Genomic DNA, 17,506 nt, shown 5'->3' with positions numbered 1-17,506 from the left:
GGACACTTAACAGATAACCACAAGTAAAACAGAAACAACCTAACCAACTAAGAATACTTAACAGATAACCACAAGTAAAACAGAAACAACCTAACCAACTAAGGACACTTAACAGATAACCACAAGTAAAACAGAAACAACCTAACCAACTAAGGACACTTAACAGATAACCACAAGTAAAAGAGAAACAACCTAACCAAGTAAAGACACTTAACAGATAACCACAAGTAGAACAGAAACAACCTAACCAACTAAGGACTTTTAACAGATAACCACAAGTAAAACAGAAACAACCTAACCATCTAAGAATATTTAACAGATAACCCCAAGTAAAACAGAAACAACCTAACCAATTAAGAACACTTAACAGATAACCACAAGTGGAACAGAAACAAACTAAAGAACTAGGATACTTAACAGATAACCACAAGTAGAACAGAAACAAACTAAAGAACTAGGATACTTAACAGATAACCACAAGTAGAACAGAAACAAACTAAAGAACTAGGATACTTAACAGATAACCACAAGTAGAACAGAAACAACCTAACAAACTAAGGACTTTTAACAGATAACCACAAGTAGAACAGAAACAAACTAAAGAACTAGGATACTTAACAGATAACCACAAGTAGAACAGAAACAAACTAACCAACTAAGAACACTTAACAGATATCCACAAGTAGAACAGAAACAACCTAACCAAGTAAAGACACTTAACAGATAACCACAAGTAAAACAGAAACAACCTAACCAACTAAGAACACTTAACAGATAACCACAAGTAAAACAGAAACAACCTAACCAACTAAGGACACTTAACAGATAACCACAAGTAAAACAGAAACAACCTAACCAACTAAGAACACTTAACAGATAACCACAAGTAAAACAGAAACAACCTAACCAACTAAGAATACTTAACAGATAACCACAATTAAAACAGAAACAACCTAACCAATTAAGAACACTTAACAGATAACCACAAGTAGAACAGAAACAAACTAAAGAACTAGAATACTTAACAGATAACCACAAGTAGAACAGAAACAACCTAACCAACTAAGGACTTTTAACAGATAACCACAAGTGGAACAGAAACAAACTAAAGAACTAGGACACTTATCATGTAGTTTCCTCCACATTAACATATACTTGTATTGCACAGTTTCGGATACGGTTTAATCCTTTTTAACTTACCATACAGTAAGCTACGCTAATTTAGATGTGCGAATATTGTTATTCTATTTTGTTAAATTTAATATTCGATATTGTGGAGGGTCCAACTTTGTAATGCTCACATGTGTGTATTACAGATTTCTTTTCACTAAACGTAAAATTGAAAATGTCTGTTATTATACCTTACGTAAGATGACTCGTGGTATTATACAGTAGCACTACAGTATGTCTGTGAACTTTAGAATCTGAGTTTCGATTCCCATAGTGGACAGAGAACAGATAGCCCGTTGTGTGGTTTTGTACTTAACTTGAACCACATATATTCAGAATACATCATACACTATCTGTGCTACAACATTATCCATACACGTGTATGGTGAATTGAAAAGTACTATAAAAGAAAACAAATTTTATACAAACTTTGCAATTATGGTAAGCCTAACTGCTTTTTTTTATTGCTGAATCAAGCTGTGATGATGAGCATCTAGTAGGTGAAATTACAGTTCACGTGATAGGTTACAGCCAATTAAAGAAGGTATTAGGCCCCTACTTCACAGATTCTCTTTTCAGTTTTATCTTCAGAGAACTAAAATCTGTAACGTGTATATAGAACTCATTACAAGTAGGAACGGTGTTATCAGATATATGTATCTACGACCTGAATATTTTTGGTTTTGATTTTAAGTAGCATATATATATTTTACAGGAGAGGTTAACGTTAGTAGAAAACGTTTCTAGCAGTTCAGTGTTATTTGTGTGATAGGTAATAAAAAATCCAATAGTGATAAAATATTTCATCAGTAACCATAAGGTAGACACCTTACTGACGTATGTTTGTTACTTTTCTCTTCCATCTGTTTTATATAGGCCCATTGGTAGGACCCCTTGGGAAAGTACATAGAAATATAGATTACTTCTGTGTCAGTCGAACACAGAAATAGATTTTGCGATTGCCATAAAATGAACGTTTAAATTCTGTCATTCTGTTAGTAATGATGTGTACAGAGAGGGACTTACGTGAAAGTATTTCTGTTTAAGATATCCCGCTATTAGTATTGATGTACACAGAGAGGGAGGGACTTACGTTAAAGCTTGCCTGTTGAGGTAAGTTAGTACTGATGTGCACAGAGAATGACTTACGTGGAAGTATTTCTGTTGAAGATGCTTTATTCCTACTCTGTGGTTTCAAAATATACCGGTCGTGGGAGTTGTGTGGTTTTCCAATCAATTACATATATGTCTAGAGTCCAGTCCTCTCTGGTTTTACACAAATTAAAAGTTAGGTGAACAAAATATGACCTTGACAATTTGACTACACTTTCAAAGCTTCTGTCATCTGATACCAGTTAATCTCTTTATTTATTAATTATTTCGGAACATAATAACAGTTCAAAAATATCTTTGCGCTCACCAATGACAATCACGTGACCAAACACGTTGTCGCTACCTATACTTGTACAGTTCCACCTATGGCCCTCAAACTGACGTTGACACTCTCCGAGGCTCAATCTGACCCCGTCACCAATAGCGATTAAAAGATCTGGCTTTCGGTAACAGATTTGTCTTTGGCCATGTGTCAGACCCGGAATTTTGTCGCATAACAGCCGTGCACTGAAAGCTCTGACTATCGGAACAGCCCTGCAATGGATAAATAGAGTCGGTTGTGAGAAACTAAAATAGAGAGGGCGCTGAGGTACAGGTTGTTAAAAGAATAGTCGTATGATCTAATATTCGTTGAACATTACTGTTCACACAAACAAATGTCCTTCATACACACAGTATGATATAATTACAGAACTGTAACAACACAAAACAACGGTACATTTCTAGCAATAGCGAAACAAAACTGTTACACGTCGAGAAAATACGAAAAAATGGTACATTTCTAGTAACAAAACAAATCGTTTGTTCCATTCAAATTATTGACAGATGAGCTTAAGACGGAAAAAAATAGCAGAAAATCCACTGAGGTTTTTGAAAAGAAAATAATAATCAGTTTTTAGAAAGAAAAACGGTAAATGAACAAATTATATTTAAAAATTAAAAGTTTTCTTATGGAACTGTAATAATCAAATAATACTAACAAAATAGTTTATAAACATTGTTATAAAAATAAAACGAAATAATCTGATTTTCTGTCCTGTGCCTTGGGATGTTTCATAGCTGATTCAAACCTAGAATAATTAACAATATTAATAATTAATATTTTTATATCTATCTGTCTACCTGTCACAGTTTATGTGCCTGCAGGTGGGTGTGTGAGACTGACGTTGGATCAAATAGATTAATGTAATGCTTGTTATAGTTTTGACGTTTAATTAACGCATTTTATTTGGAGGCTACGTACGAGGGAATGTTTTGTTATTCAAAACGCCTAACGTTTAAATTATTTGATTCATCACATCTATCACTAGTTACATTCACGATGTCAGAACAATGTTCATGTCATTGGTTATAATCTGTCTCGTTATATATATATGTGGTATTTAAACAACACAGACATTCGAACAATACATTTCAGTTCCCTACCTCAGTTCCGAGGTTCAATAAACACTCGGAGGTTCTACCACCCCTATTGTATTTACACTTTCAGTTCAAGCCTTCAAACACCAGGGATTTCTGCCTCCACAACCTATAGTTACAATTTCGACTTTAAATTTAGTTATATACTGTTCACTTAAGTAAGGATATCCGTAATATCGGACTTTTAAGGTAGTTATTTTTATTGTAAATGAAACAATCTAAATTAAACTAAAAGCATCAACACTATATTAGAAAATATTCAATTATGGTCAATTTTTGTCATTTCCTTCCACGTTTTCTAAATAAAACATTAAATTATTATCATGACATCTAACATATTTATCATATAAATTAATTAATAATGATTTATAATTATTGATTGTTCATACGTCTTGTATTCGTTTCGTTTGCAGGAGGTTGATTAATTAACAACGTTTTAACCATTCTTTACGTTGGTTAATGAACGTTAATTATTGATTGTTAATACGTTCTGTATTCGTTTTATTTACAGGAAGTGGTTTAATTAGCAACGTTTTCACCATTCTCAAAGTAACTGTTTTCATGTCTAAATAACTCTTCAACATAACTGTTTTTATGTTTAAATAACTCCTCAACATAACCTTTTATGTTTACATAACTCCTCAACATAACTGTTTTTATGTTTACATAGCTCCTCACCATAACTGTTTTTATGTTTACATAACTTCTCAACATAAATGTTTTAACGTATAAATAAGTCCTTAACACAATTGTTTTTAGGTATAAATAACTCCTCAAAATAACTGTTTTTATGTTTACATAACGCCTCAATATAACTGATTTTATGTTTACATAGCTCATCAACATGACTGTTTTTATGTATAAATAACTTCTCAAAAAACTGTTTTTATGTTTACATAACTCCTCAACATAACTGTCTTCATGTTTACATAACTCCTCAACATAACTATCTTTATGTGTACATAACTCCTCAAAATAACTTTTTATGTTTACATAACTCCTCAACATAACTGTTTCTATGTTTATCTAACTTCTCAACATAATTGATTTTATGTTTACATAGCTCCTCACCATAATTGTTTTGATGTTTACATAACTCCTCAACTGTTTTTATGTTTACATAGTTCCTCAACATAACAGTTTTTATGTTTACATAGTTCCTCAACATAACAGTTTTTATGTTTACATAGTTCCTCAACATAACAGTGTTTATGTTTACAGTTTTATGTTTACATAGTTCCTCAACATAACAGTTTTTATGTTTACATAGTTCCTCAACATAACAGTTTTTATGTTTTCATAGTTCCTCAACATAACAGTTTTTATGTTTACATAGTTCCTCAACATAACAGTTTTTATGTTTACATAGTTCCTCAACATAACAGTTTTTATGTTTACATAGTTCCTCAACATAACAGTTTTATGTTTACATAGTTCCTCAACATAACAGTTTTTATGTTTACATAGTTCCTCAACATAACAGTTTTATGTTTACATAGTTCCTCAACATAACAGTTTTATGTTTACATAGTTCCTCAACATAACAGTTTTTATTTTATGTTTACATAGTTCCTCAACATAACAGTTTTTATGTTTACATAGTTCCTCAACATAACAGTTTTTATGTTTACATAGTTCCTCAACATAACAGTTTTTATGTTTACATAGTTCCTCAACATAACAGTTTTTATGTTTACATAGTTCCTCAACATAACAGTTTTTATGTTTACATAGTTCCTCAACATAACAGTTTTTATGTTTACATAGTTCCTCAACAGTTTTTATGTTTACATAGTTCCTCAACAGTTTTTATGTTTACATAGTTCCTCAACATAACAGTTTTATGTTTACATAGCTCATCATTATTATGCTGCTTTCAAAATATTTTTTTTTTTTTGTCTAATATTGTTATTTACATTTCACTGTTAATTCACTTGATAACAAAGACAAAATTGTGTTTTTTGTTAAATAAATTTATTGATAAACGGGTATTAAACACAAATAAATATAAGTTTTATTTCATTTTCTTTAAAATTCAACAGGTTTGTTATTTGTGGGTTCACCGATAGGTCTGGGAGCTTGTACCCCTAAATATCGGGTTTGGACCCCTCTAGAGTAGAACCTGGGTTATCAGCCCATTTATGTAGTTTCTTACTTAGAACAACCGTAACCTACGAGTCCAACTATCAAAGTGAAAGGTATACTGCTGTTATCCCAGTAGAATACAGGTGGAAGAGGTAATTCAGGTGCACCTTGGGGTTATAAATGACGTGTACACCGGTGTTACCCCATTAGAAGAAGGGGTGAATAACTACTATAACGTCTCTTCCGGGCCGGAATAATATGTTCTAATGAGCTGCTTTGTAAAGTATATTTTCTCTCCAAGTAGCCACAGAAAATATTACATCGTCCATTCTCATCGCAACTTGATATATTATCTTCTATATCGTTCGTTGCTTTTGTTGTATTTCTGTGTGGCTGAACGAACACTTGAACAATGGTTTATACATAGTATTACGTGCCGGCGAAATGTTTACTTTCGCGTTTCTCTCCAGAAGACTACGTGAACAATGGACTCAGATTTGAGTATTCTCCCAAAATATAAGTGTGATGGATTGATCATGTGGCTTGCCGAGTTACATCGTTGAAGACAATATTCGTTGACTCTATTCACGGCGCCAGACAATAAATGATGAAAAATTATGGCCACTTACACAAAGTTTCATTTATCAACATCCAGAAAAGAATCCATATTCTATGAAAATCGTAGGAGACAAAAACTGGGGTGATCTTATTTCGATAGTAAAAGAAAAAAAAAAAAAGTTGAGCCTATCTCTTTATTAGATTGAAGATAATTTATCCTAAAATGTGATTCACAGACTTTATCTGTGTTCTCCAATTTCATAACAACTCTAAGTTCTTTATGCCAAGTCATTGATGTTTATTAAACTTCAGGTTTCAGCTTCACAACTCTTGGCCTACTTTAACTCGTATATCCCAGGAAGTAATGGTAAACAATAAAGCCTACTTTCCATATAGACTATGAACAAAAGCTTAAACTAAGATTTTATTTTCATAAAATAATAATTTGATGAAGGTGTACAGAGACGTTACAAGACTAGATGATTTATCTTGCTATATAAGTAACAACTGTTTATTAATATCAGAAAATTAATTATCTTTCGTTGTTCGAATCTTAGGATATGAAAATAGCTACTAAAGAATGGTAATAAAAACGATGGTTTTACAAACTAATGTTTAAAATAACTGTCGTAAAATCTAACGTTTGAAATAACAATCGTATAAACTAATGCTTAAAATAACTATCTTCCAACATAATGTTTAAAATAACTATCTTCCAACATAATGTTTAATATAACTATCTTATAAACTAATGTTGAAAATAACTATCTTGCAAACCAATGTTTGAAATAACTATTTTAAAATTAATGTTTGAAATAATTATCTCACAAACTAATATTTAAAATAACTATCTTAAAAACTTAGGTCCAAAATAATTTTCTTACAAACTAATGTTTAAAATAACTATCTTACTGTTTAAGATAAATATCATATTCTTTAAAATAACTGTCTTACAAACTATGGTTTAAAATAACTATTTCTTTCAAATTAATGTTTAAAATAACTATCTTACAAACAAATGTTCAAAATAGCTATTTTAAAATTAATGTTTAAAATAACTTATCTTACAAATTAATATTTAAAATAACTAACTTACAAACTATTGTTTAAAATAACTGTTTCTAACAAATTAATGTTTAAAATAACTATCTTACAATCTAATGTGTAAAATAACTCTTTTTTTCAAACTAATATTCAAAATAACTATCTTACAAACTAATGTTTAAAATAGCTATCTAACAATCTAATGTTAAAATAACTGTCTTACAAACTAATGTTTGAAAGAACTATCTTGACGTTAAAAGTAACTATCCTAATGTTTAAAATAACTATCCTACTGTTTAAAATTAATGTTTAAAATAACTATCTTCAAACTAATGTTTAAAATAACTATCTGACAATCTAATGTTTAAAATAATTGTTTCTTTCAAACTAATGTTTGAAATAACTATCTTACAAACTAATGATTAAAATAATATTCTTACAATTAAATCTTTAAAATAACTATCTCACAAACTAATGTTTAATATAATTATTTCATAACCTAATCTTTAATATAGCTATCTTGCAAATTAATGTTCAAATTAACTATCTCACAAATTAATGTTTAAAATAACTATCTTACAAACAACTGTTTAAAATAACTATCTTACAAACAACTGTTTAAAATAACTATCATCCAAACAAATATTTAAAATAATTATCTTACAAACAAATGTTTAAAATAACTATCTTAGAAACAAATGTATAAATAACTACATAATGTTTAAATATATATTTCATAAATTAATGTTTAAAATAACTTTTACAAACAAATGTTTAGAATAACTGTGTTATAAACTATTGTTTAAAACAACTGTCTTACAATATAATATTTAAAAAAACTACCTAACAATCTAATGTTTAAAATAACTGTCGTAAAATCTAACGTTTGAAATAACAATCGTATAAACTAATGTTTAAAATAACTATCTTCCAACATAATGTTTAGTACACCTATCTTGTGAACTAATGTTTAAAATAACTATCTTACAGACTAATGTTTGAAATAACTATCTCACAAACTAATGTTTAAAATATTTATCTTACAAGTTAATGTTGGAAATAACTATCTTACAAACTAATGTTTAAAATAACTTTTCCTTCAAATTAATATTTAAAATAACTATCTTACAAACTAATGTTTGAAAAAATCGCTATCTTAAAACTAATGTTTAAAATAACTATCTTACAAACAAATGTTCAAAATAACTATCTTAAAACTAATGTTTAAAATAACTATCCTAATGTTTAAAATAAATATCCTACTGTTTAAAATAACTTATCTTACAAATTAATGTTTAAAATATCTTTCTTACAAACTATTGTTTAAAATAACTGTTTCTTAGAAATTTATGTTTAAAATAACTATCTTACACTCTAATGTTTAAAATAACTATCTAACAATCTAATGTTAAAACAACTGTCTTACAAACTAATGTTTAAAAGAACTATCTTAATGTTAAAAGTAACTGTCCTAATGCTTTAAAATAACTATCCTAATGGTTATAATAACTTTCCTTCTGTTTAAAATAACTATCCTACAAACTAATGTTTAAAATAGCTTTCTTACAAACTAATGTTTAGAATAATTGATTCTTACAAAGTAATGTTTAAAATAACTTCCTTTCAAATTAATGTTTAAATTACTATCTTACAATCTAATTTTTAAAATAAGTATCTGACAATCTGATGTTAATATAACTGTCTTACAAACTAATGTTTAAAAGAACTATCTTAATATTAAAAGTAACTATCCTAATGCTTAAAATAACTATCCTAATAGTTAAAATAAATTATCTTACAAATTAATGTTTAAAAGAACTATCTTAATATTAAAAGTAACTATCCTAATGCTTAAAATAACTATCCTAATAGTTAAAATAACTTATCTTACAAATTAATGTTTAAAATAACTATCTTGAGACTTATGTTTAAAATAAATGTTTCGTACAAACTAATGTTTAAAATAACACTCTCACAATCTAATGTTTAAAATAACTGTTTCTTTCAAACTAATTTTTAAAATAACTATCTCACAATCTAATGTTTAAAATAACTGTTTCTTTCAAACCAATGTTTAAAATAATAATCTTACAAATTAATCTTTAAAATAACAATCTCACAAGCTAATGTTTAATTAATTATCTCATAAACTAATCTTTAATATAACTATCTTGCAAACTAATGTTCAAAATAACTATCTTACAAACAAATGTATAAATAACTACATAATGTTTAAAATAAGTATCTCACAAATTAATGTTTAAAATAACTGTTACAAACAAATGTTTAAAACAACTGTCTTCCAATATAATATTTAAAAAACTAGCTAACAATCTAATATTTAAAATAACTGTCGTAAAATCTAACGTTTGAAATAACAATCGTATAAACTAATATTTGAAATAACTATCTTCCAACATAATGTTTAATATAACTATCTTATAAACTAATGTTTAAATAACTATCTTACAAACTGATATTTAAAACAGCTATTTTACAAAATAATGTTTAAAATAGCTATCCTAATGTTTAAGATAACTCATACTCTTTAAAATAACTATCTTACAAACTATTGTTTAAAATAACTGTTTTTTTTTCAAACTATTGTTTAAAATAACTCTTCCACAAACTATTGTTTAAAATAACTGTTTTTTTTCAAACTATTGTTTATAATAACTCTTCCACAAACTGATGTTTAAGATAGTTATCTTAAAAACTAATTTTTAAATAACTATCTTACAACTGATGTTCAAGATAACTATCCTAATTGTTGAAAATAACTCTGCTACTCTTTAAAATAACTGTTTCTTACAATGTAATGATTAAAATAAATATCTTACAATCTAATGTTTAAAGAAACTGTTTCTTTTAAACTAATGTTTAAATTATCCATCTTACAATCTAATGTTTAACATAAATGTCCTTCAGTCTTATATTTAAAATAACTGTCCTTTAATCTAATGTGTAAAATAACTGTCCTCCAATCTAAGGTTTAAAATAATTGTTTTCCAATCTACTGTTTAAAATAACTGTCTGAAAATTGAATGTTTCAAGTTACTGTTTTTTCAAAAATTGTTTAAAATAACTATCTTACCATCCAATGTTTAAAATAACTATGTTAGAAACTAATGTTTGAAATAACTATCTTACAATCTAATGTTTAATAACTACCTTACAAATTAATGTTTAAAACAAGTATCTTCCAATCTAACGTTTAACATAACTATCTTCCATCTAATGTTTAAAATAACTATCTTACAAACTAATGTGTAAAATAACTATCTTCCAATTTAATGGTTAAAAGAACTACCTTACAAACTAATGTTTAAAATAACTATCTTACCAACGAATGTTTAGAATAACTGATTCTTACAAATTAATGTTTAAAATAACTGTTTTTTTCAAACTAATGTTTAAAATAAATATCTTACAATCAAATGTTTAAATACTATCTTATAAATTGATGTTTAAAATAAGTATCTTCAAATCTAACGTTTAATATAGCTATCTTTTATCTAATGTTTAAAATAACTATTCCACAAACTAATGTTAGAAATAGCTATCTTACAAACTAATGTTAGAAATAGCTATCTTACAAACTAATGTTAGAAATAGCTATCTTACAAACTAATGTTAGAAATAGCTATCTTACAAACTAATGTTTAAAATAATTACCTTACAAAATAATTTCTAAAATAACCATTTTCCAATTTAATGTTTAATATAACTATCTTATAAACTAATGCCATAAGAAAACACACACTCTCTTACAAACTAATGTTTGAAATAACTATCTGTCAAATTAATGTTTGAAATAACTATCTTACAAACTATTGTTAAAATAACTGTTTCTTTCAATCTAATGTTTAAAATTAATGTTTTCCAATCTAATGTTTAAAATAACTGTCTTTCAATATAAGAATTTAACGTTTAAGATAACTGTCTTAAATTGAATGTTTAAAATTACTGTTTCTTTCAAACAAATGTTTCAAATAGCTGTCCTACAATCTAATGTTTAAAATAACTATGTTAGAAACTAATGTTTGAAATAACTATATTACAAATTTTTGTTTAACATAACTATCTTACAAACTAATGTCTAAAATAACTGTTTCTTTCAAACTAATGTTTAAAATAAATATCTTATAATGTAATGTTTAAAATAACTGTCTTCCAATCTAATGTTTAAAATTAATGTCTTTCAATCTAATGTTTAAAATACCTGTCTTCCAATATAATGTTTAAAATAACTATCTAACAATTTAATGTTTAAGATAACTGTCTTAAATTGAATATATAAACTTACAATTTAAACAAATGTTTCAAATAACTATCTTACAATCTAATGTTTAACATAACTATCTTAGAAACTAATGTCTAAAATAACTGTTTCTTTCAAATTAATGTTTAAAATAAATATCTTACAATCTAATGTTTAAAACTACTGTCTTCCAATATAATGTTTAAAATAAGTATCTTACCATCTAATATTTGAAATAACTGTCTTATAAACTAAGGTTTGAAATAACTATGTTACAAATTAATGCTTAAAATAACTATCTTGAAAAGAAATTTTTAAAATAGCTATCTTACAATCTAATGTGAAAATAACTGTTTCTTTCAAACTAATGTTTAAAATCACTATATTACAATCTAATATTTAATATAACCATCTTACAAACTAATGTGTAAAATAACTATCCTACAAGCTAATATTTAAAATAACTATCTTACAAACTAATGTTTAAAATAACTTTTTCTAACAACCTAGCTCCCCACTATTAAAGCGGTAAGACTACGGATATACAATACTAAAATCAGGCGTGCGATTCTCCTCAGTGAGATCAGCAGATAGCCCGATGCGGCTTTGCTATAAGAAATTACACCACACTCTTACAATCTAATGTTTGAAATAACTATCAATCAAATTATTTTTTAAAATAACTATCCTCCAGTCTAATGTTTAATATAACTATATTACAAACTAATATATAAAATAACTATCTTACAAACCAATGTTAAAAATAACTGTTTCTTACAATCTAATTTGTAAAATAACTATCTTACAAATTGATTTTCTAAAACTGCGTATTTTCCTAATATCATGAATATTTGTGAGAGCTTTCAGTAAATTGCAAACTGTCTATAGTTTCTTTAGGTTTGATGGAGCTATAGAATTTTAAAGTTTAGTATTTAAAAAAGTTCTTGTATTCAAAGACTATAAACGAAAGTTACCGACAAGGAGAAAGATTTAAAATTAATAAGTTTCATTACTCTACCTTAAATATTCCGTGGGAAGACGCTGCGTAGTTGTCACTTCATTTTGAAGTATTGAAATGGTACCGAAACAAAGGTATTTTAGTGAAAATTAATGTGTTAAGAAGATCTAAGAGGTTTTCGTTGTTAGTATCTCGTTATATGGCTCTACACAGAAGAATCGAAAACAAAAAACAGAGATTGATGCTTGGTGGGCATCACAACAGTGAATTGTCCGAAATTTTCGCCCATCAGGGTGGAGTGTTACTTGATGTTGGGAGGAACCGTGACAACATAATTATCAAGAATTGGTTGTGATTATCAAATTAAACATTCGCTGGGGTAGAATGAACCTAAGAGAATTAAAGTTACCTTTAATTTCAGTCGAGAATAGTATTATAGGAAAAACTAAACACGGGATGCTTGAAAGGAAGTCGCATAACGACCAGATAATAATTTCTGAAACAGTTTGTAGAATACAGAGTATACCTATTTACTCTGCTTGATCACAAAGCCGTGAATCGAACACCGAATTCAAAACCTACAAAAGTATCACTGGTTCTAGTAAATCGGATTTAAAATGAGAGGTCAAGTGTCAAAACTAAAACATATATTCTCCATATTCACGTGCTCTTCATCGTTTTTCTCTATGAATTTGTTTAACCACTCTTTAAGTAATTCTTTCTGGTCAGCTGGGGAACAAGCAGCATTGGCCATTCTACACTTATTTTCCTGCTCTGTTACTGAATAGAAAAATAATAATAGCATTGCATGTTCTGCGTGTTTAACCGCGCAACATCCCACATAAAGATCTTCGTAGAAGGGTCTTAGGAAACAGTGGGAAGAGATGACTCCTTCTGTTACCTCATACACTTCTGAGAATGATATATTTATTTAGTTTTAATATGAGAAGAAAACACTAAGATATTAACAGGGAATACATGTGTAAATCTAGCGACTAAAATACTCAATTTCATCAAACAGTAGAGACGTATTAGTTTAAACAATTTAACAAACCTTATTAACATACACACCATTATTTAACAAGTTTTGCAAAACAGCCAGTCTGACACCACTAAACTTAGTAACATTCACACCTTCATTTAACCAGTGTTACAGGACAGTCGGTATGACACAACTAACTAAGATGCACACCTTTATTTAACCTGTTTTAGAGGACAGCCAGTCTGACATCTCTGACCATAGTAACACCCATATGTTTATTTAACCAGTTTTACAAGACAGCCAGTTTGACACCACTAAACTTAGTAACATCCACACCTTCATTTAACCAGTGTTACAGGACAGTCGGTATGACACAACTAACTAACATGCACACCTTTATTTAACCTGTTTTAGAGGACAGCCAGTCTGACATCTCTAACCTTAGTAACATCCATATCTTTATTTAACCAGTTTTACAAGACAGCCAGTCTAATACCTGTAACCCTAGTAACATTCATATTTTTATTTAACCTGTTTCACAAGACAGCCTGTCTGACACCACTAAACTTAGTAACATCCACACCTTCAGTTAACCAGTTTTAAAGGATAGTCAGTCTCACACAACTAACCTTAGTAACATCCATACCTTTATTTAACCAGTTTTACAGGACACTCGGTCTGACACCAGTAACCTTAGTAACATACACACTTTCATTTAACCAGTTTTACAAGATATTCAGTCTGCCAACACTAGCACTGGTAATATCCACACCTTTATTTAGCAGTGTAAGTAAGTCTAGAGGGAAGGCAGCTAGTCATCACCACCCACTGCTAACTCTTGGTCTACTCTTTTACCAACGAATAGTAGGATTGACCGTCACATTATAACGCCCCCACGGCTGAAAGGGCGAGCATGTTGGTGCGATCGGGATTCGAACCTGCGACCCTCAGATTACGAGTCGAACGCCTCAACCCAGCTGGCCATGCCGGGCCTAAGAATGGAGTATGTGTGGTGGACAGAGGCAGGAATTGGTTGGCCATTAATCATGGAGTGTTATTCTCGAAGTTACAAGACGTTGGCTTATGACAGCAAGGAGTCATTCGCGTAATAAAGCATATAAATCTACGCGAACTATCACAGTTAGAGGTCCACTTCAGGTTTTAATTAAGTCACGCTCATTAAAAGTTTCACCTTCGAAATTTGTTGATTATTCTTTCTTATCCATGGAAGGTGTGTCCTACAGTATTATTACATGTCTTTAGTGGTACCAGTACCTGTACTGGGAAATTATCCAAGTATTAATGGTATTAGTACCTCTACTGTTTTATTCATGTTCTTCATGGTACTAGTACCTGTACAGTTGAATTATTCAGATGTTTAAGATACTATTACCTGTAATGTTGAATTATTCATATATTTAATGTTACTATTACCTGTGATGTTAAATTATTCATGTGTTTAATGTTACTATTACCTGTGATGTTAAATTATTCATGTGTTTAACGGCACTTTTACCTGTGCTGTTCATATATTCACGTGTCTAATGGTACTATTACCTGTAATGTTGAATTATTCATATATTTAATGTTACTATTACCTGTGATGTTAAATTATTCATATGTTTAATGTTACTATTACCTGTGATGTTAAATTATTCATGTGTTTAACGGCACTTTTACCTGTGCTGTTCATATATTCACGTGTCTAATGGTACTTTTACCTGTAATGTTGAATTATTCAAGTGTTTAATGGTACTGTGGCTGTTTTAGCCGAACTCGTCTTATTTTCATCAGTGATAACTTAGTGCTCTGTCGTATATATAATACATCGTTTGTAGCTGTTTTAGCAGAACTTGTCTTATTTTTATCAGTGATAATTTAGTGCTCTGTCATCAATAATACACCGTTTGTAGCTGTTTTAACAAAACTCATGTTATTTTTATCCGTAATAATTTAGTGCTGTGTCGTTTATAATACATCGTTTGTGGCTGTTTTAGTCGAACTCGTCTTATTTTCATCAGTGATAACTTAGTGCTCTGTCGTCTATAATACATCGTTTGTAGCTGTTTTAGCAGAACTTGTCTTATTTTTATCAGTGATAATTTAGTGCTCTGTCATCAATAATACACCGTTTGTAGCTGTTTTAACAAAACTCATGTTATTTTTATCCGTAATAATTTAGTGCTGTGTCGTCTATAATACACCGTTTGTGGATGTTTTAGTCGAACTCGTCTTATTTTCATCAGTGATAATTTAGTGCTCAGGATAAGCGTTTTACACGTTTAGTAATTGTTACGGAATGTCGATCGGAGACTTCTAATTGAATTGCGGTCACTACTGGGGTAGGCGATCAACTGAGAAGAGTTATGATACAAACTAGTTGACAGCCTCATAAGGAGCGCCAGGAAGCGTGAGTCTTTACAAGGGGCGTGGACCGGCATCGACTTATTACCTATCTTTCGTGGTGGAAATCACGCAACAATAACGGCTTTTATAAGATTTAGTTATCACATAGAGTTAGCCTCAGTTTTGGAGGCTCCCTACATCCCACTGTTCGGCAATTACGTCCTCTCACATACATATGTATAGTGTAAATTAATATAATACAGACAGTTTCTAAAAACATCTCATCACTGTACTTTCAAGGCGGTTGGTATGGTATTAAACCTTTAATTAAAGTAAAGTACAGAACAACGTTTTGACCTTCTCAGGTCATCTTCAGGCTAACAGTTTGTATTGTGGTGAGATAGTTTAGAAACAGTTTATACTGTTATGAGATGGTTTAGAAACAGTTTATATGGTGATGAGATGGTTTAGAAACAGTTTATATTGTGATGAGATGGTTTAGAAACAGTTTATATCGTGATGAGATGGTTTAGAAACAGTTTATATCGTGATGAGATGGTTTTTATATTGTGATGAGATGGTTTAGAAACAGTTTATATTGTGATGAGATGGTTTAGAAACAGTTTATATTGTGATGAGATGGTTTAGAAACAGTTTATATTGTGATGAGATGGTTTAGTTTAGAAACAGTTTATAATGACAGTTTAGAAACAGTTTATGTGAGTGATGAGATGGTTTGAGATGGTTTATTTATTTGATGAGATGGTTTAGAAACAGTTTATATGGTGATGAGATGGTTTAGAAACAGTTTATACAGTTTATTGTGATGAGATGGTTTAGAAACAGTTTAACATGGTTTAGAAACAGTTTATATTGTGATGAGATGGTTTAGAAACAGTTTATATTGTGATGAGTAGATGGTTTAGAAACAGATGGTTTAGAAACAGGTGATGAGATGAAACAGTTTATATTTGAGATGGTTTAGAAACAGTTTATATGTGATGAGATGGTTTAGAAACAGTTTATATGGTGATGAGATGGTTTAGAAACAGTTTATATCGTGATGAGATGGTTTAGAAACAGTTTATATCGTGATGAGATGGTTTAGAAACAGTTTATATCGTGATGAGATGGTTTAGAAACAGTTTATATTGTGATGAGATGGTTTAGAAACAGTTTATATCGTGATGAGATGGTTTAGAAACAGTTTATATTGTGATGAGATGGTTTAGAAACAGTTTATATTGTGATGAGATGGTTTAGAAACAGTTTATATTGTGATGAGATGGTTTGAAACAGTTTATATTGTGATGAGATGGTTTAGAAACAGTTTATATTGTGATGAGATGGTTTAGAAACATGGTAGAAACAGTTTATATCGTGATGAGATGGTTTAGAAACAGTTTATATTGTGATGAGATGGTTTAGAAAATGGTTTAGAAACAGTTTAGTGATGAGATATGTGTGATGGTTGAGTTTATTGTGAGAAGATGGTTTAGAAATTGTGATGAGATGGTTTAGAAACAGTTTATATCGTGATGAGATGGTTTAGAAACAGTTTATTTATATA

General features: G+C 29.3%; 1 protein-coding gene across 1 annotated transcript in view; it reads right to left on the bottom strand.

Annotated features, from left to right (window-relative positions):
• LOC143237723 (protein Wnt-7b-like) overlaps nucleotides 1-17,506 on the bottom strand; it is a 41,627-nt gene that overhangs the window by 10,464 nt on the left and 13,657 nt on the right. The window contains exon 2 of the mRNA XM_076477252.1: nucleotides 2,591-2,817. Within this exon, the coding sequence (XP_076333367.1) occupies nucleotides 2,591-2,817 (227 nt within the window). The remainder of the gene's footprint in view (nucleotides 1-2,590; nucleotides 2,818-17,506) is intronic.

This window comes from Tachypleus tridentatus, chromosome 13, assembly GCF_004210375.1.
Source record: "Tachypleus tridentatus isolate NWPU-2018 chromosome 13, ASM421037v1, whole genome shotgun sequence".
NCBI lineage: Eukaryota > Metazoa > Arthropoda > Merostomata > Xiphosura > Limulidae > Tachypleus > Tachypleus tridentatus.
This window is presented reverse-complemented; position numbering and strand designations above follow the sequence as displayed.